The sequence below is a fragment of the Nerophis ophidion genome, linkage group LG24 (genome assembly GCF_033978795.1).
Source record: "Nerophis ophidion isolate RoL-2023_Sa linkage group LG24, RoL_Noph_v1.0, whole genome shotgun sequence".
Lineage (NCBI taxonomy): Eukaryota > Metazoa > Chordata > Actinopteri > Syngnathiformes > Syngnathidae > Nerophis > Nerophis ophidion.
The window spans coordinates 7,753,085-7,775,163 of record NC_084634.1 but is presented as its reverse complement, the minus strand read 5'-3'; the positions used below and the strand labels follow the sequence as shown (position 1 = coordinate 7,775,163).

Here is a 22,079-nt window from a genome sequence, read left to right as displayed (position 1 = left end):
AGTGCTCTTAAAATGATGTAGTGCTGTCTTGTGGCTTTGCGATGAGGTGGCGACTTGTCCAGGGTGTACCCCGCCTTCCGCCCGATTGTAGCTGAGATAGGCGCCAGCGCCCCCCGCGACCCCAACAGGGAATAAGCGGTAGAAAATGGATGGATGTACCTACAACTCTTGTTCACGAGTGGGGGAAGAGTGGATCGTGAGATCGACAGGCGGATCGGTGCGGCGTCTTCAGTAATGCGGAGGTTGTACCGATCCGTTGTGGTGAAGAAGGAGCTGAGCCGGAAGGCAAAGCTCTCAATTTACCGGTCGATCTACGTTCCCATTCTCACCTACGGTCATGAGTTTTGGGTCATGACCGAAAGGATAAGATCACGGGTACAAGCGGCCGAAATGAGTTTCCTCTCCCTTAGAGATAGGGTGAGAAGCTCTGCCATCCGGGAGGAACTCAACGTAAAGCCGCTGCTCCTTCACATAGAGAGGAGCCAGATGAGGTGGTTCGGGCATCTGGTCAGGATGCCACCCGAACGCCTCCCTAGGGAGGTGTTTAGGGCACGTCCAACCGGTAGGAGGCCACGGGGAAGACCCAGGACACGTCGGGAAGACTATGTCTCCCGGTTGGCCTGGGAACGTCTCGGGATCCCTCGGGAAGAGCTGGACGAAATGGCTGGGGGGAGGAAAGTCCGGGCTTCCCTGCTTAGGCTGCTGCCCCCGCGACCTGACCTCGGATAAGTGGAAGAAGATGGATGGATAATATATATATATATATATATATGTATATATATACTTGCAGTGTGTATATTGTACATATTGTTATGAAAGTGTCTGTTACTATTATATATTTACATATATACTGTGGAATCGATGAACAATATTACGAAACAAAACGTGTTTCCAAGCGCACCTTCTGCTGCTGCAGGCTGCTCTGACGCAGAAGCTTGTTTCTCGGCGAGGAGAAGACCTCCTGGACGCTGCTGCTGCGTCTGAGCCGGGCCGCCAGGGGGCGCTGCACCTGCGAGGAGGGAAACCACCAGGGTGTGAGGTGGAGTGGAATTAAAGGGGAAGGATACGGAACACCTGACACCCCAACACGGGAGGTGAGGGCTCATTTCTCCTCCTCTGGCAAGAAGACGGTAAAACGAAGTACAAACACTTTCAAAACAAGATTGGCAATGTTAAAAATGTAAACTTAAGAAAAAACTTGGACCCCAAAACTACCACCATAAAGACGGATGTTAAAATACAATCGGGTGGTCGACCGAAGTATTCATTACACAACAAGTCAGAGGTTTAATTTAACAAGTGCATTTAGTATTTTTGGACAAGCTAACACCGCACGGCACATAGTTTGAACAGTCACACTGTGTTTTAATATTTAATTAGGGACGGCGTGGCGCAGTGGGAGAGTGGCCGTGCGCAACCCGAGGGTCACTGGTTCAAATCCCACCTAGAACCAACCTCGTCACGTCCGTTGTGTCCTGAGCAAGACACTTCACCCTTGCTCCTGATGGGTGCTGGTTGGCGCCTTGCATGGCAGCTCCCTCCATCAGTGTGTGAATGTGTGTGTGAATGGGTAAATGTGGAAGTAGTGTCAAAGCGCTTTGAGTACCATGAAGGTAGAAAAGCGCTATACAAGTACAACCCATTTAATTACTAGAGCTGCGAAAGGACTTCTACGGCGGAGTGGGCGGATGAAGCTCCATAACAGTCACAAAGGTGGAAGAAGGCTGCAGCAAAGAAGTTCCCCCGATTGTCTTGGTCTCCGTGCTATTGGACCCTGGCCTTCTCTTTGCCCTGGACAAGTCGCCCCCGGAGAGAACCCACACAGTCCACCGGGGAGAGCATGCAAACTTCACACAGAAAGATCCCGAGCCCAGGATTAAACCCAGGACTTTTGTATTGTGAGGCACACGCACTAACCTAATCCCTGATACAACGTGCTGCACCTGTGCGGCTGATATATGGAGAAAAAAAAAATTCCCAAACATTTTGTGGGTGTGGCTTCTATACTTATGTATGGAAAATATGGTAAAGACCTCAACGGCGGAGCGGCCGGATAATGGTTGCAAAGAATGGTTGCTGAATTTCCCCCAGGGATCAATAAAGTACTTTCTATTCTATTTTACTATATTCACTAGTGATGTAGGGCTATATAAATGAACATTGATTGATTGATTCTATTCTAGAAGCCCCACAACAGTCACAAAGGCAGAGGAAGGCTGCAGCAAAGATGGGCCCCCAATTGTCTTGGTCTCCATGCCATTGGACCCTGGCCTTCTCTTTGCCAAGTCCGTGCACCAGTCTCCCCATTTTAAAAGGTTACACGCACGGGTGATATCCTGAAGGCCATCCCACCAACAACCGGACAATCGTACTCGTTTCTCGGGTGTAACGATTCTACTCAGAATCGATACTCGTTTCAGGATCAATGCTTTTTTTAATAACGTTGGGTCATACTTGCCAACTCTCCCGATTTTTTCCGGGAGACACCCGAATTTCAGCGCCCCTTCCTGAAAATCTCCCAGGACAACCAATCTCCCGAATTTCCCCCGATTTCCACCCGGAAATCAATATTGGGGGCGTGTCTTGAAGGTACTGCTTTTAACGTCCTCCACAACCTCTCATCACGTCCGCTTTTCCTACGTACAAACGGCGTTGTCGGACAAGTCACGTAATATATGCGGCTTTTACAGTCACACACAAGTGAATGCAGGGCATACTTGGTCAACAGCTGTTCAGGTCACACTGAAGGTGGTTGTATAAACAACTTTAACACTGTTACAAATGTGAACCCACACCAAACAAGAATGACAAACACATTTCGGGAGAACCTCCCCACTGTAACACAACAGAACAAATACCCAGAAGCCCTTGCAGCACTAACTCTTCCGGGACGCTACAATACACACGTTCGCTACCACCTGGCCCCCCAACATTCGGAGGTCTCAAGGTTGGATGCCAGTTCTACGATGAACTAGCATTCTTCCACAAAATAGATAATCAGCTCTGATCAATTTCTTTATTACTTAAAAGAAAAACGGGTTTTGTTTAATAAAATTCTACCCAAACATTTACTAAAGTCAAATATAAATAAGGCAACAAGAGAAGTATCCAACAGTTGTCTTTTGTAAAGTAAATCTGGACATCAACAATAGAATTTCTCGGGGTTGGAAAAAAAAATAAATATTTTTTTTAATCAGTGAAGAATAATTAAGAATAGTTATTAATCTCATTTTGATTTTTTTTACATCCCTATTATCCATCTTCTTCCGCTTATCCGATGGTCGGGTGGCGGGGCCAGCAGCCTAAGCAGAGAAGCCCAGACTTCTCTCTCCCCAGCTCCTCCCAGGGGATTCTGAGGCGTTCCCTGGCCAGGGGCGGCATAGCTCGGTTGGTAGAGCGGCCGTGCCAGCAACTTGAGGGTTGCAGGTTCAATTCCCGCTTCTGCCATCCTAGTCACTGCCGTTGTGTCCTTGGGCAAGACACTTTACCCACCTGCTCCCAGTGCCACCCACACTGGTTTAAATGTAACTTAGATATTGGGTTTCACTATGTAAAGCGCTTTGAGTCACTAGAGAAAAGCGCTATATAAATATAATTCACTTCACACTTCAGATGGGAGACGTAGTCTTCCCAACGTGTCCTGGGTCTTCCCCGTGGCCTCCTACTGGTCGGACATGCCCTAAACACTATTTTCCCTACACTTTGCACCCGGCAAAGTAGAAGCATTTAAGTCTCATCTTAAAACTCATCTGTATACTCTAGCCTTTAAATAGACCTCCTTTTTAGACCAGTTGATCTGCCGCTTCTTTTCTTTCTCCTATGTCCCCCCCTCCCTTGTGGAGGGGGTCCGGTCCGATGACCATGGATGAAGTACTGACTGTCCAGAGTCGAGACCCAGGATGGACCGCTCGCCTGTATCGGTTGGGGACATCTCTACGCTGCTGATCCGCTTGAGATGGTTTCCTGTGGACGGGACTCTCGCTGCTGTCTTGGAGCCACTATGGATTGAACTTTCACAGTATCATGTTAGACCCGCTCGACATCCATTGCTTTCGGTCCCCTAGAGGGGGGGGGGGGGGTTGCCCACATCTGAGGTCCTCTCCAAGGTTTCTCATAGTCAGCATTGTCACTGGCGTCCCACTGGATGTGAATTCTCCCTGCCCACTGGGTGTGAGTTTTCCTTGCCCTTTTGTGGGTTCTTCCGAGGATGTTGTACTCGTAATGATTTGTGCAGTCCTTTGAGACATTTGTGATTTGGGGCTATATAAATAAACATTGATTGATTGATTGATTATAAAACGGTGCGGCTAATTTATTCCTTTTTCCCCCCCTGCTGCTTGCCATAATGTTTGGTGGTCAATAGTTTTCATTAAACCCAAGCAAAGACACCGATACGGTACGGTTTGTGCCATGGCGCCGACTTTTGGACGAGTTCCGCCCACTGCAGGCGCCGAGAGTGGACAATGCACTTTCCGTTTTGCTTAAGACCGAAAGTAAAATCGTCTTCTTCAGTCATCACTCCAAACAAGGTTTGTACATTTTGCAATATAACTAAAACTCTTCATGTTTGCAGTTAAAAAAAGCAAATACAACTATTGTCCACACCTGTCTCCATCCAAACACAGCCGTGCGCTCTTTATCCCGTGTGTGATGTCCGTGGAAGTATTTTCATGCACATTCGTACGCGCTCTCGTAACGAGCTAATACGCTAACACGTTCACAACTGTCAGTGTCATTAACTTTCTTTTTCTATTGATTCAGTTTCGTACTCTCAACAAAACGTTATTGTCTCCGTTGATCCGCCGTTTTACTGCCCTGTCGCGGGCACCGTTTGGAAACAATTAAGGTATGTCAATAAACACTTACAGAATATCCATTTCCATCCATTTTCTACCGCTTATTCCCTTTTGGGGTGGCTGGCGCCTATCTCAGCTACAATCGGGCGAAAGGCGGGGTACACCCTGGACAAGTCGCCACCTCATCGCAGACTTACAGAATATTTTATGTGTAAATAACTCATTTCACGACGTATATATCGGCGTATTATAATAATTTTATCCAAGTTATCAGGCGTGTTATAATAATTTTATCGAACTTATCACAAAAACTTTGTGTTGAAATGAGTTCCCAGCGAGAAGACCAAAAGCCGTCTTTGAACCGACCAAGGAGAAAGCTCGTAAAACTCCACTGTGTAGGATGGGAAGCAACATGAAGGGGTTTCTGTTCCTTTCATGTATTGTAATCAACAGAAAGATATTGCCGTGACCCAAGAACTACAAAGCAGAGAGGAAGCAGGGCCCGACTCCCCTCCAGGCACCGCTTTTTTGAACTCTTTCGCGACGTCTTTCTTGAACTCTTCTCACGGCCCTCTTTTTTGAACCGACCTTTTCTTTTGAACTGTTTGGTAATCAAAGGCGATGGCTGTTTACGACCCCCCGTCCCTTTGGAAGCAGCTACTGCCATTTGGTCAGGGAAGGTCCAAATAAAAGAAGGAGGCGTGCAATCTTTCGGCAGAGCGTGACGGCACAGGTGTACACGTTTCTCCTCACTGAGCCGAACCGAATTCTGTCGCTACGGCTCGGACTCTTGCCACCGCCGCTCATCCGTCTGTGCGCTCCACTGCACGGCTGCAATCAATCGGAAATCAGCACACATGCCTGGGATGAACGAGCTGCCTTCTTAAGCCTGCACAACCCGCCATGCCATGCCGGACTATGGTCTTCTGTACCTTCGTAAGCATCTCGTGTCCGGCTTCCGGCCCCCGAACTCGCTCGTCCCCTGTGTCTTCCCGATTTTCTCCTGTGATCCCGTTGTTCCCCTTGCCTCCCTATTGGTTTTTCGAACTTCCGCTTGGACACGTTTCTCTCCGTGCCTCTCGCTCGCCTTGGATCATCTGCCGCCTCCGTGTTCCTTCGCTCTTGTTCAAAAAAATTGTCTTAGACTGTACACACTCTTGGATTTTGTCACGCTCCATTTCTTTGGTTAGTTTAATTATTATTGTTTGTTTATTATATATAGTGCCTATGTATGATAAATATTTAGAACTATACAGTACTCTGGTGTCTGTTGCCGTCACCTCCCCTGACTTCTTAGTAAAACACAACATGTGTCTCTGTTTGATTCATTGCTTCTTGTCCTGTTTAATAAATGTCATCAGTGTTTGAACCTGACACTGCGGCTTATAGGTTCTGTACGTTTTTCTTCTAAAACTTAGTGGGTGTGGCTTGTATCCCGGTGTTTTCCTGTCGCTGAGTTTACACTTTTTGTTCCAGAGAAATGTTCCATTTGACTTCGCTGCAGGCAAACTGGGCAAACTTGAAATTTGAGGCCCTTCTTGACGAATGCAAAAAAGGCCCGAAGCATTTTGGTGACTTTTCAGCTGACAGTATGGGCTGTGAGGTCTGATTGAGGACAAAAATAAAGTCCGCCCTGAAATGGGTAGGTTGTGAGTTCAAACCCCGGCCGAGTCATACCAAAGACTATAAAAATTGGACCCATTACCTCCCTGCTTGGCACTCAGCATCAAGGGTCGGAATTGGGGGTTAAATCACCAAAAATGATACCCGGGCGCGGCCACCGCTGCTGCTCACTGCTCCCCTCACCTCCCAGGGGGTCAAATGCAGAGGAGAAATTTCGCCACACCTAGTGTGTGTGTGTGTGTGACAATCATTGGTAATTTAACTTTAGCTTAACTTAAAATTAATAAAAAAATATGACCTAAACTCTTAAAAAAAATTAAAAAATTAAGCACTGCAATTTTTAGGAGTAATAGGTTACTTTTTATATTTTTTCTTATTATTTGACACACTCGGGAAACCGTTTGTTTATAAATATTAATGTATAGATCTCGGGCGGTATAGCAACTTGAGGGTTGCAGGTTCCATCCCCGCTTCTCCCATCCTAGTCACTGCCGTTGTGTCCTTGGGCAAGACACTTTACCCACCTGCTCCCAGTGCCGCCCACACTGGTTTAAATGCAACTTAGATATTGGGTTTCACTATGTAAAAGCGCTTTGAGTCACTAGAGAAAAGCGCTATATAAATATAATTCACTTCCATGAGCGCCCCCCTGGTGGACTGACTGCCCGACCGACCTTCTCTGACGTCTCCTTTCGGGCGGGCCTCCTCCGGTCTCCCTGCTTGTCCTGCAGAAGCTGCTGGAAGGACATCAGGTTGGACTTGAGGACTCCCAGTTTGGATACCAGCAGCTCGGCCGCCTCCCGCCGGGACTCCGCAAGACCCGGCTGGGGCAGGATGGACACCTGCTGCTCGATCTCCAGGAACATCTCCTGGACCATCAACACAAACGCACTTTAGAAAAAAAAAAACGTCTACCATTCACATTGTTTAGAAGAGACAAGAACACACAGCACTGCCTGCAGGAGCAAAAGTCACCGCCTCTGTCCATGGTGCTGAGGAGAGAGCACCATCAGACGGGGGGGGCGTGGCAGTGCTGACGGCGAGACACAGCTGGCAGGTGCTTAGATTTTACAGGTGGTACGTGTCAATCTAATCATCGGTTGTCCTTAACGGCAGGCGGCCGGGAGCAGGAGGAGGAGAGAGGATACGGACGTGACTGAAAAGTCACGCTCTGCGTGAGAAAACTATCTCTGTAAAAACCTGAACGCTTGGATCCTGTCAAGTGTGTCAGTGGGATCGCTAGGAAGCGACTTCCACAACATGTTTTTAGACTTTTAATGCATTCTAAATCGTAAATAAATGCAATCAAAAGTCATCTTTCGGGGGGGGGGTCACTTATTCTGCCTATAAAGCACATAAAAAATATTCTAACAAGGTTTTACATACAAAGTTTTTTACTTGTTAACGGACAAGGGATGTAACACAGTAGACGGTACGATGACAATTTGCGATAAAATTCTAGACGGTTAGTAATGCGTCTAATTTTTTTACTTACTGAAAATTGTTTTACTTACTAGCAAATGTTTTACTTACTAGCAACTGGACTCTCACAATTATGTTAGATCCACTATGGACTGGACTCTCACTATTATGTTAGATCCACTATGGACTGGACTCTCACAATTATGTTAGATCCACTATGGACTGGACTCTCACTATTATGTTAGATCCACTATGGACTGGACTCTCACTATTATGTTAGATCCCCTATGGACTGGACTCTCACTATTATGTTAGATCCACTATGAACAGGACTCTCGCTATTATGTTAGATCCACTATGGACTGGACTCTCTCTATTATGTTAGATCCACTATGAACAGGACTCTCGCTATTATGTTAGATCCACTATGGACTGGACTCTCACTATTATGTTAGATCCACTATGGACTGGACTCTCACTATTATGTTAGATCCACTATGAACAGGACTCTCGCTATTATGTTAGATCCACTATGGACTGGACTCTCACTATTATGTTAGATCCACTATGGACTGGACTCTCACTATTATGTTAGATCCACTATGGACTGGACTCTTACTATTATGTTAGATCCACTATGAACAGGACTCTCGCTATTATGTTGGATCCACTATGGACTGGACTCTCACTATTATGTTAGATCCACTATGGACTGGACTCCCACTATTATGTTAGATCCACTATGGACTGGACTCTCACTATTATGTTAGATCCACTATGAACAGGACTCTCGCTATTATGTTAGATCCACTATGGACTGGACTCTCTCTATTATGTTAGATCCACTATGGACTGGACTCTCACTATTATGTTAGATCCACTATGGACTGGACTCTCACTATTATGTTAGATCCACTATGGACTGGACTCTCACTATTATGTTAGATCCACTATGAACAGGACTCTCGCTATTATGTTGGATCCACTATGGACTGGACTCCCACTATTATGTTAGATCCACTATGGACTGGACTCTCACTATTATGTTTGATTCACTATGGACTGGACTCTCACTATTATGTTAGATCCACTATGGACTGGACTCTCACTATTATGTTAGATCCACTATGGACTGGACTCTCACTATTATGTTAGATCCACTATGGACTGGACTCTCTCTATTATGTTAGATCCACTATGGACTGGACTCCCACTATTATGTTAGATCCACTATGGACTGGACTCTCACTATTATGTTAGATCCACTATGGACTGGACTCTCACTATTATGTTAGATCCACTATGAACAGGACTCTCGCTATTATGTTAGATCCACTATGGACTGGACTCTCACTATTATGTTAGATCCACTATGGACTGGACTCTCACTATTATGTTAGATCCACTATGGACTGGACTCTCACTATTATGTTAGATCCACTATGGACTGGACTCTCACTATTATGTTAGATCCACTATGAACAGGACTCTCGCTATTATGTTGGATCCACTATGGACTGGACTCTCACTATTATGTTAGATCCACTATGGACTGGACTCCCACTATTATGTTAGATCCACTATGGACTGGACTCTCACTATTATGTTAGATCCACTATGAACAGGACTCTCGCTATTATGTTAGATCCACTATGGACTGGACTCTCTCTATTATGTTAGATCCACTATGGACTGGACTCTCACTATTATGTTAGATCCACTATGGACTGGACTCTCACTATTATGTTAGATCCACTATGGACTGGACTCTCACTATTATGTTAGATCCACTATGAACAGGACTCTCGCTATTATGTTGGATCCACTATGGACTGGACTCCCACTATTATGTTAGATCCACTATGGACTGGACTCTCACTATTATGTTTGATTCACTATGGACTGGACTCTCACTATTATGTTAGATCCACTATGGACTGGACTCTCAATATTATGTTAGATCCACTATGGACTGGACTCTCACTATTATGTTGGATCCACTATGGACTGGACTCTCACTATTATGTTAGATCCACTATGGACTGGACTCTCACAATTATGTTAGATCCACTATGGACTTGACTCTCACAATTATGTTAGATCCACTATGAACTGGACTCTCACTATTATGTTAAATCCACTATGGACTGGACTCTCACTATTATGTTTGATTCACTATGGACTGGACTCTCACTATTATGTTAGATCCACTATGGACTGGACTCTCACTATTATGTTAGATCCACTATGGACTGGACTCCCACTATTATGTTAGATCCACTATGGACTGGACTCCCACTATTATGTTAGATCCACTATGGACTGGACTCTCACTGTTATGTTAGATCCACTATGGACTGGACTCTCACAATTATGTTAGATCCACTATGGACTGGACTCTCACTATTATGTTAGATCCACTATGGACTGGACTCTCACTATTATGTTAGATCCACTATGGACTGGACTTTCACTATTATGTTAGATCCACTATGGACTGGACTCTCACTATTATGTTGGATCCACTATGGACTGGACTCTCACAATTATGTTGGATCCACTATGGACTGGACTCTCACTATTATGTTGGATCCACTATGGACTGGACTCTCACTATTATGTTAGATCCACTATGGACTGGACTCTCTCTATTATGTTAGATCCACTATGGACTGGACTCTCACTATTATGTTTGATTCACTATGGACTGGACTCTCACTGTTATGTTAGATCCACTATGGACTGGACTCTCACTGTTATGTTTGATCCACTATGGACTGGACTCTCACTATTATGTTAGATCCACTATGGACTGGACTCTCACTATTATGTTTGATCCACTATGGACTGGACTCTCACTATTATGTTTGATCCACTATGGACTGGACTCTCTCTATTATGTTAGATCCACTATGGACTGGACTCCCACTATTATGTTAGATCCACTATGGACTGGACTCTCACTGTTATGTTAGATCCACTATGGACTGGACTCTCACTATTATGTTAGATCCACTATGGACTGGACTCTCACTATTATGTTAGATCCACTATGGACTGGACTCCCACTATTATGTTAGATCCACTATGGACTGGACTCTCACTGTTATGTTAGATCCACTATGGACTGGACTCTCACTGTTATGTTAGATCCACTATGGACTGGACTCTCACTATTATGTTAGATCCACTATGGACTGGACTCTCACTATTATGTTAGATCCACTATGGACTGGACTCTCACTATTATGTTAGATCCACTAAAATGTTTTGTCATCTCATCAAATTACGCAAGCTGTGAAGATTGTGAATTCAATGTGAGAGGTGTCACTCTGGGTTTTTTTGTTGTTGTTGTTGTTGGCCAAACTGGAGAAAAACAATACTTCGACTTCATCTTCATTAGCCAGACTGCGTTGTGTTTTATTTTTACATCAAAAAGTAAACACCATTTTACCATTATGGAGGCATGATTCGTAATTTAAAGTAAACTTTCACAAGCTCCGAGGCGAGACTGCAGCTCACCGGCCGATGATGTCACCACTACAGTCACACAGGCGAGTTAGGTACCTGTGATCACGGCGCCGCTAGAAATAGTTTGTCTCCGTTTTGTTTAAAGTAAACTTCTCTAGTAAGTGTTTATATGACATTATTTTGACCAATCGCATGTTTTTGTGTTAATGTTACATTTTTACAATTTTTTTTTTTGCTTTTGGAAAAGAGATTTTATTCTCAATCAGTTTTTTACCTGGTTGAATTAAGAATATTGTAATTTCGTTTTTATTTCCTTTTTTTTTGTGTATCTTTTGCAAAGTGGCGCTCCCTGCAACAAAACCAGGTCCCTGACTCCTGGGAGAGTCATATGCGGGTCACGGCGGAGGCGTGTCAGAACTGTAGGCAAGATCTGATCTCAGGCGGGTTTGTTTAGCCACAAAGACTCGGTGTGGATGAAACTTTTATGGCGGCTCGGGTTGCCGTGAACAAACGAGCTCATTCACTACTTGTTGGGCTCCGTGCTTTACCTTTAGGCACTCCCCTGAAAAACTCAGTTGTAATACACTTTTTTCACCACTTGTGGCAGTAATGGCAATATCAAACATACAGAAGAAGTCTGGTGCTAAAGCGCAAAAATAATGACTAAAGTGGTGAAGCTGTATTCCCATTTGCACTTAAATGTTTGTATAATTTATATTTTATATTTATTAAGTAGTTAAAATGTATGTTAACACTGCGAAACTGTATGTACATTTATTTTTCATCCATTTTTATTCGTATATATTTATTATTGTAATCAGCCCTAACCTTGATGATAATTTTTGTGATGAAACTATAATTATGCTATAAATAAGTCAAGCGCAAAAAATATGACTAAAGTGGTGAAGCTGTTTTACTATTTGCACTTAATGTAATTTATTGGGTAGTTAAAATGTATGTTAGCACTGCGAAATTGTATGTACATTTATTTTTCATCCATTTTTATTAGTATATATTTATTATTGTAATCAGCCTAACCTTGATGATAATCTTTGTGATGAAACTATAATTACGCTATAATTAGCTCAAGTGCAAAAAATATGACTCAAGTGGTGAAGTTGTTTTACTATTGGCACTTAAATGTTTATATAATTCATATTGTAATTTATTGGGTAGTTAAAATGTATGTTAGCACTGCGTAATTGTATGTACATTTATTGTTCATACATTTTTATTAGTATATATTTATTATTGTAATCAGCCTAACCTGGATAATTTTTGTGATGAAACTATAATTATGCTATAAAAAGCTCAAGCGCAAAAAATATGACTAAAGTGGTGAAGTTGTTTTACTATTTGCACTTAAATGTTTGTATAATTTGTATTGTAATTTATTGAGTAGTTAAAATGTATGTTAGCACTGCAAAATTGTATGTACATTTATTTTTCACCCATTTTTATTAGTATATATTTATTATTGTAATCAGCCTAACCTTGATGATAATTTTTGTCATGAAACTATAATTACGATATAATTAGCTCAAGCGCAAAAAATATGACTGAAGTGGTGAAGTTGTTTTACTATTTGCACTTAAATGTTTATATAAATTATATTGTAATTTATTAGGTAATTAAAAAGTATGTTAGCACTGGAAAATTGTATGTACATTTACTTTTCATCCATTTTCATTAGTATATATTTATTATTGTAATCAGCCTAACCTTGATGATAATTTTTGTGATGAAACTATAATTACGATATAATTCGCTCAAGCGCAAAAAATATGACTAAAGTGGTGAAGTTGTTTTACTATTTGCACTTAAATGTTTGTATAATTTATATTGTAATTTATTGAGTAGTTAAAATGTATGTTAGCACTGGAAAATTGTATGTACATTTACTTTTCATCCATTTTTATTAGTATATATTTATTATTGTAATCAGCCTAACCTTGATGATAATTTTTGTGATGAAACTATAATTACGCTATAATTAGCTCAAGCGCAATAAATATGACTAAAGTGGTGAAGTTGTTTTACTATTTGCACTTAAATGTTTATATAATTTATATTTATATTTATTGAGTAGTTAAAATGTATGTTAGCGCTGCGAAACTGTATGTGCATTTATTTTTCATCCATTTTTATTAGTATATATTTATTATTGTAATCAGCCTAACCTTGATGATAATTTTTGTGATGAAACTATAATTACGATATAATTAGCTCAAGCGCAAAAAATATGACTGAAATGGTGAAGTTGTTTTACTATTGGCACTTAAATGTTTTTATAATTCATATTGTAATTTATTGGGTAGTTAAAATGTATGTTAGCACTGCGTAATTGTATGTACATTTATTGTTCATCCATTTTATTAGTATATATTTATTATTGTAATCAGCCTAACCTTGATGATAATTTTTGTGATGAAACTATAATTACGCTATAATTAGCTCAAGTGCAAAAAATATGACTAAAGTGGTGAAGTTGTTTTACGATTGGCACTTAAATGTTTATATAATTCATATTGTAATTTATTGGGTAGTTAAAATGTATGTTAGCACTGCGTAATTGTATGTACATTTATTTTTCCTCCATTTTTATTAGTATATATTTATTATTGTAATCAGCCTAACCTTGATGATAATTTTTGTGATGAAACTACAATTACGCTATAATTAGCTCAAGCGCAAAAAATATGACTAAAGTGGTGAAGTTGTTTTACGATTGGCACTTAAATGTTTATATAATTCATTTTGTAATTTATTGGGTAGTTAGAATGTATGTTAGCACTGCGTAATTGTATGTACATTTATTGTTCATCCCTTTTTATTAGTATATATTTATTTTTGTAATCAGCCTGACCAAAGCCTTGATAATAATATTTGTGATGAAACTACAAGTATGCTATAATTTGCAAAAGCGCAAAAAATATGACTAAACTGGTGAAGCTGTATTTTCATTTGCACATCAATTCATATTATTTGTTTAGTTAAAATGTGTACATTTGTTTCCTATCCGTTTATTTAATTAGTATTTTTTGTGATCAGCCTGACCAAAGCCTTGAAAAAAATATTTGTGATGAAACTATAAGTATGATATAATTAGCCAAAGCGCGCCAAAAATATGACTAAAATTGTGAAGCTGTATTTTCATTTGCACTTCAATTCATATTATTTGTTTAGTTAAAATGTGTACATTTGTTTTCTATCCGTTTATTTAATTATTATTTTTTGTAATCAGCCTGACCAAAGCCTTGATAATAATCTTTGTGATGAAACTACAAGTACGCTATAATTTGCAATAGCGCAAAAAATATGACTAAACTGGTGAAGCTGTATTTTTATTTGCACATCAATTCATATTATTTGTTTAGTTAAAATGTGTACATTTGTTTTCCATCACTTTATTTAATTAGCATTTTTTGTAATCAGCCTGACCAAAGCCTTGATAATAATCTTTGTGATGAAATTATAATTACGCTATAATTTGCAAAAGCGCAAAAAATATGACTAAAGGGGTGAAGGTGTATTTTCATTTGCACTTCAATTGATATTATTTGTTTAGTTAAAATGTGAACATTTGTTTTCCATCCGTTTATTTAATCAGTATTTTTTGTAATCAGCCTGACCAAAGCCTTGATAATAATCTTTGTGATGAAACTATAAGTATGCTTTAATTAGCTAGAGCGCCAAAAATATGACTAAAATGGTAAAGATGTATTTTCATTTGCACTTCAATTTATATTATTTGTTTAATTAAAATGTGTACATTTGTTCTTCATCAGTTTATCTAATATACTTTTTTTTGTAATCAGCCTGACCAAAGCCTTGATAATAATCTTTGTGATAAAATTATAATTACGCTATAATTTGCAAAAGCGCAAAAAATATGACTAAAGTGATGAAGGTGTATTTTCATTTGCACTTCAATTCATATTATTTGTTTAGTTAAAATGTGAACATTTGTTTTTCATCAGTTTATATAATATTTATATTTTGGTATCAGCCTGACCAAATCTTTGATTATAACCTTTGTGATGAAACTAATTACGGTATAATTTGCAAAAGCGCAAAAAATATAACTAAAGTGCTAAAGCTGTGTTGTCATTTGCACTTCAATTTATATTTTTTGTTTAGTTAAAAGTGAACATTTGTTTTTCATCAGTTCATTTAATTAGCATTTTTGTAATCAGCCTGACCAAAGTCTTGATAATAATCTTTGTGATGAAATTATAATTAAGCTATAATTTGCAAAAGCGCAAAAAATATGACTAAAGTGGTGAAGCTGTATTGTCATTTGCACTTCAATTCATATTATTTGTTTAGTTAAAATGTGTACATTTTTTTTTCCATCAGTTTATTTAATTAGCATTTTTTGGAATCAGCCTGACCAAAGCCTTGAAAATAATCTTTGTGATGAAACTATAATTATGCTTTAATTAGCCAAAGCGCAAAAAATATGACTAAAATTGTGAAGCTGTATTTTCATTTGCACTTCAATTTATATTATTTGTTTGGTTAAAATGTGTACATTTGTTCTTCATCAGTTTATTTAATATATTTTTTTTGTAATCAGCCTGACCAAAGTCTTGATAATAATCTTTGTGATGAAATTATAATTAAGCTATAATTTGCAAAAGCGCAAAAAATATGACTAAAGTGTGAAGCTGTATTGTCATTTGCACTTCAATTCATATTATTTGTTTAGTTAAAATGTGTACATTTGTTTTCCATCAGTTTATTTAATTAGCATTTTTGTAATCAGCCTGACCAAAGCCTTGATAATAATCTTTGTGGTGAAACTACATGTATGTTATAATTTGCAAAAGCGCAAAAAATATGACTAAAGTGGTGAAGCTGTATTGTCATTTGCACTTCAATTCATATTATTTGTTTAGTTAAAATGTGTACATTTGTTTTCCATCAGTTTATTTAATTAGCATTTTTGTAATCAGCCTGACCAAAGCCTTGATAATAATCTTTGTGGTGAAACTACATGTATGTTATAATTTGCAAAAGCGCAAAAAATATGACTAAAGTGGTGAAGCTGTATTGTCATTTGCACTTCAATTCATATTATTTGTTTAGTTAAAATGTGTACATTTGTTTTCCATCAGTTTATTTAATTAGCATTTTTGTAATCAGCCTGACCAAAGCCTTGATAATAATCTTTGTGGTGAAACTACATGTATGTTATAATTTGCAAAAGTGCAAAAAATATGACTAAAGTGGTGAAGCTGTATTTTCATTTGCACTTCAATTCATATTATTTGTTTAGTTAAAATGTGTAAAAAAAATTTTCCATCAGTTTATTTAATTAGCATTTTTTGGAATCAGCCTGACCAAAGCCTTGAAAATAATCTTTGTGATGAAACTATAATTATGCTTTAATTAGCCAAAGCGCAAAAAATATGACTAAAATTGTGAAGCTGTATTTTCATTTGCACTTCAATTTATCTTATTTGTTTAGTTACAATGTGTACATTTGTTTGTCATCTGTTTATTTAATTACTATTTATTGTAATCAGCCTGACCAAAGCCTTGATAATAATCTTTCTGATTAAACTTTAATTACGCTATATTTGCAGAAGCACCAAAAATATGACTAAAGTGCTAAAGCTGTATTTTCATTTGCACTTCAATTTATATTATTTGTTTGGTTAAAATGTGTACATTTGTTCTTCATCAGTTTATTTAATATATTTTTTTTGTAATCAGCCTGACCAAAGCCTTGATAGTAATCTTTGTGATTAAACTTTAATTACGCTATGATTTGCAAAAGCGCAAAAAATATGACTACAGTGATGAAGCTGTATTTTCATTTGCACTACAATTTATATTATTTGTTTAGTTAAAATGTGCACATTTGTTTTTCTACAGTTTAATATTTAATTTGTGGAATCAGCCTGACCAAATCCTTGATAATAATCTTTGTGATAAAACTACAAGTATGCTATAATTCGCAAAAGCGCCAAAAATATGACTCAAGTGTTAAAGCTGTATTTCCATTTGCACTTCAATTTATATTATTTGTTCAGTTAAATTGTGTATATTTGTTTTTCATCAGTATATATAATTAGTATTTTTTTAAATCAGCCTGACCAAAGCTTTGGTAATAATCTTTGTAATAAAACTATAACTATGCTATAATTAGCCAAAGCGCAAAAAATATGACTAAAATTGTGAAGCTGTATTTTCATTTGCACTTCAATTCATATTATTTGTTTGGTTAAAATGTGTACATTTGTTTTTCATCAGTTTATTCGATTATTATTTTTTTGTAATCAGCCTGACCAAAGCCTGGATAATCTTTGTGATGAAACTATAAGTATAATTAGCTAGCGCGCCAAAAATATGACTAAAATTGTGAAGCTGCATTTTCATTTTTACTTCAATTTATATTATTTGTTTAGTTAAAATGTGCACATTTGTTTTTCATTAGTTTATTCATTTATTATTTTTTGTAATCAGCCTGACCAAATCCTTGATAATAATCTTTGTGATAAAACTACAAGTATGCTATAATTCGCAAAAGCGCCAAAAATATGACTCAAGTGTTAAAGCTGTATTTCCATTTGCACTTCAATTTATATTATTTGTTCAGTTAAATTGTGTATATTTGTTTTTCATCAGTATATATAATTAGTATTTTTTAAAATCAGCCTGAGCAACGCTTTGGTAATAATCTTTGTAATAATACTATAACTATGCTATAATTAGCCAAAGCGCAAAAAATATGACTAAAATTGTGAAGCTGTATTTTCATTTGCACTTCAATTCATATTATTTGTTTGGTTAAAATGTGTACATTTGTTTTTCATCAGTTGGGGCGGTATAGCTCGGTTGGTAGAGCGGCCGTGCCAGCAACTTGAGGGTTGCAGGTTCGATTCCCGCTTCCGCCATCCTAGTCACTGCCGTTGTGTCCTTGGGCAAGACACTTTACCCACCTGCTCCCAGTGCCACCCACACTGGTTTAAATGTAACTTAGATATTGGGTTTCACTATGTAAAGCGCTTTGAGTCACTAGAGAAAAGCGCTATATAAATATAATTCACATTCACATATTATTTTTTTGTAATCAGCCTGACCAAAGCCTTGATAATAATCTTTGTGATGAAATCATAAGTATGCTATAATTACCTAGCGCGCCAAAAATATGACTAAAATTGTGAAGCTGCCTTTTCATTTTTACTTCAATTTATATTATTTGTTTAGTTAAAATGTGCAAATTTGTTTTTCATTAGTTTATTAATTTATTATTTTTTGTAATCAGCCTGACCAAATCCTTGATAATAATCTTTGTGATAAAACTACAAGTATGCTATAATTTGCAAAAGCGACAAAAATATGACTCACGTGTTAAAGCTGTATTTCCATTTGCACTTCAATTAATTTATTTGTTCAGTTAAATTGTGTATATTTGTTTTTCATCAGTATATATAATTAGTATTCTTTTAAATCAGCCTGACCAAAGCTTTGGTAATAATCTTTGTAATAAAACTATATCTATGCTATAATTAGCCAAAGCGCAAAAATATGACTAAAATTGTGAAGCTGTATTTTCATTTGCACTTCAATTCATATTATTTGTTTGGTTAAAATGTGTACATTTGTTTTTCATCAGTTTATTCGATTATTATTTTTTTGTAATCAGCCTGACCAAAGCCTTGATAACAATCTTTGTGATGAAATTATAAGTATGCTATAATTAGCTAGCGCGCCAAAAATATGACTAAAATTGTGAAGCTGTATTTTCATTTTTACTTCAATTTATATTATTTGTTTAGTTAAAATCTGCAAATTTGTTTTTCATTAGTTTATTCATTTATTATTTTTTGTAATCAGCCTGACCAAATCCTTGATAATAATCTTTGTGATAAAACTACAAGTATGCTATAATTCGCAAAAGCGCCAAAAATATGACTCAAGTGTTAAAGCTGTATTGTCATTTGCACTTCAATTCATATTATTTGTTTAGTTAAAATGTGTACATTTGTTTTCCATCAGTTTATTTAATTAGCATTTTTGTAATCAGCCTGACCAAAGCCTTGATAATAATCTTTGTGGTGAAACTACATGTATGTTATAATTTGCAAAAGCGCAAAAAATATGACTAAAGTGGTGAAGCTGTATTGTCATTTGCACTTCAATTCATATTATTTGTTTAGTTAAAATGTGTACATTTGTTTTCCATCAGTTTATTTAATTAGCATTTTTGTAATCAGCCTGACCAAAGCCTTGATAATAATCTTTGTGGTGAAACTACATGTATGTTATAATTTGCAAAAGCGCAAAAAATATGACTAAAGTGGTGAAGCTGTATTGTCATTTGCACTTCAATTCATATTATTTGTTTAGTTAAAATGTGTACATTTGTTTTCCATCAGTTTATTTAATTAGCATTTTTGTAATCAGCCTGACCAAAGCCTTGATAATAATCTTTGTGGTGAAACTACATGTATGTTATAATTTGCAAAAGCGCAAAAAATATGACTAAAGTGGTGAAGCTGTATTTTCATTTGCACTTCAATTCATATTATTTGTTTAGTTAAAATGTGTAAAAAAAAATTTCCATCAGTTTATTTAATTAGCATTTTTTGGAATCAGCCTGACCAAATCCTTGATAATAATCTTTGTGATAAAACTACAAGTATGCTATAATTCGCAAAAGCGCCAAAAATATGACTCAAGTGTTAAAGCTGTATTTCCATTTGCACTTCAATTTATATTATTTGTTCAGTTAAATTGTGTATATTTGTTTTTCATCAGTATATATAATTAGTATTTTTTTAAATCAGCATCTTTGTAATAAAACTATATCTATGCTATAATTAGCCAAAGCGCAAAAAATATGACTAAAATTGTGAAGCTGTATTTTCATTTGCACTTCAATTCATATTATTTGTTTCGTTAAAATGTGTACATTTTTTTCAATCTGTTTATTCGATTATTATTTTTTTGTAATCAGCCTGACCAAAGCCTTGATAATCTTTGTGATGAAACTATAAGTATAATTAGCTAGCGCGCCAAAAATATGACTAAAATTGTGAAGCTGTATTTTCATTTTTACTTCAATTTATATTATTTGTTTAGTTAAAATGTGCAAATGTGTTTTTCATTAGTTTATTCATTTATTATTTTTTGTAATCAGCCTGACCAAATCCTTGATAATAATCTTTGTGATAAAACTACAAGTATGCTATAATTCGCAAAAGCGCCAAAAATATGACTCAAGTGTTAAAGCTGTATTTCCATTTGCACTTCAATTTATATTATTTGTTCAGTTAAATTGTGTATATTTGTTTTTCATCAGTATATATAATTAGTATTTTTTTAAATCAGCCTGACCAAAGCTTTGGTAATAATCTTTGTAATAAAACTATAACTATGCTATAATTAGCCAAAGCGCAAAAAATATGACTACAATTGTGAAGCTGTATTTTCATTTGCACTTCAATTCATATTATTTGTTTCGTTAAAATGTGTACATTTTTTTTCAATCTGTTTATTTGATTATTATTTTTTTGTAATCAGCCTGACCAAAGCCTTGATAATCTTTGTGATGAAATTATAAGTATGCTATAATTAGCTAGCGCGCCAAAAATATGACTAAAATTGTGAAGCTGTATTTTCATTTTTACTTCAATTTATATTATTTGTTTAGTTAAAATGTGCACATTTGTTTTTCATTAGTTTATTCATTTATTATTTTTTTGTAATCAGCCTGACCAAAGCCTTGATAATAATCTTAGTGATGCTTTTAGATCATTTTAGGTTTAAATAGGTTAAATATAATTATTGAAGATGATTAAAATCAAGAGGAGGATTACAAATACTTTTTTGGAGAGGGGCCCCGGGCCCCTGTGTAGTGTAAAAGTTGATTGAGAGCCCCTGACCCAGGTGTGAGTAACAAACATGTAAACAGGGTTGAATCTCTTACATTCCCGCGTGAGTGGGCGGGGCCTACCTGGCAGGTGAGGAGTTGCCGTTCCACGCCGTCCTGCATGTCCACGCCGTCCTGCATGTCCCCGGCGGCCGCCTCCACACGTGCGTGGGCCGCGTGGAGCCACCGCTCCAGCTGCTCGACCCGCTCCAGGCCCGCGTGGAGGTCTCCCGTCGAGGGGCGGAGCCTAAGGGGAGCCGGACCCGGGCCCTGGAACACAAACACACGCACCTGCTGCGGGTGACAAAAAGAGACCGAGCCGCGTCCTCGGAGGACCTGAACTCGCCAGGCCGGGAGACACGCGCGGACATGTACGCGCCCTTTTCTGACAGGTACAAAACACTACTTCCTGCTTCACCGGTGACAGGAGGCGGGGCTTAGTTTGAGTCAACGCCTCCCCGCAGCTGTCAATCATGCAGGTCACGCCCTCAGTGATCGCGGGCTTTTTTACTCGCCCTGAACAAGTTTCATCTTGCCTCATTTTTTTACGTCTTTAATATCATTAGGGGTGGATTTCATAAGTTGCTCATTAAATTGAACTTTCTCACACTTTTTCCACTGAGGGCCACTGACTGAAATATCAAATGCACACACACATTATATGTATATATTATATATCCACCATCCATTTTCTACTGCTTGTCCCGTTCGGGGTCGCAGGTGGTCGCTGGATTCGGGCGGAAGGCGTTGTACACCCCGGACAAGTCGCCCCCCAATCGCAGGGCCAACACAGATTGACAGACAACATTCACACACTAGTGTATATATGTACTTATGTGTAAATATACATATATATACATACATAAATATATACGTATACA

At 37.8% G+C, this 22,079-nt stretch overlaps 1 protein-coding gene across 1 annotated transcript in view; it reads right to left on the bottom strand.

The window, feature by feature from the left end:
- Positions 1-22,079, bottom strand: part of syne2b (spectrin repeat containing, nuclear envelope 2b) — a 408,840-nt gene that overhangs the window by 167,974 nt on the left and 218,787 nt on the right. Inside the window, exons 78-80 of the mRNA XM_061886295.1 lie at positions 21,283-21,468; positions 7,094-7,288; positions 902-1,009 (exon numbers count right to left, since the gene is read on the bottom strand). Coding sequence (XP_061742279.1) covers positions 902-1,009; positions 7,094-7,288; positions 21,283-21,468 — 489 coding nt within the window. The remainder of the gene's footprint in view (positions 1-901; positions 1,010-7,093; positions 7,289-21,282; positions 21,469-22,079) is intronic.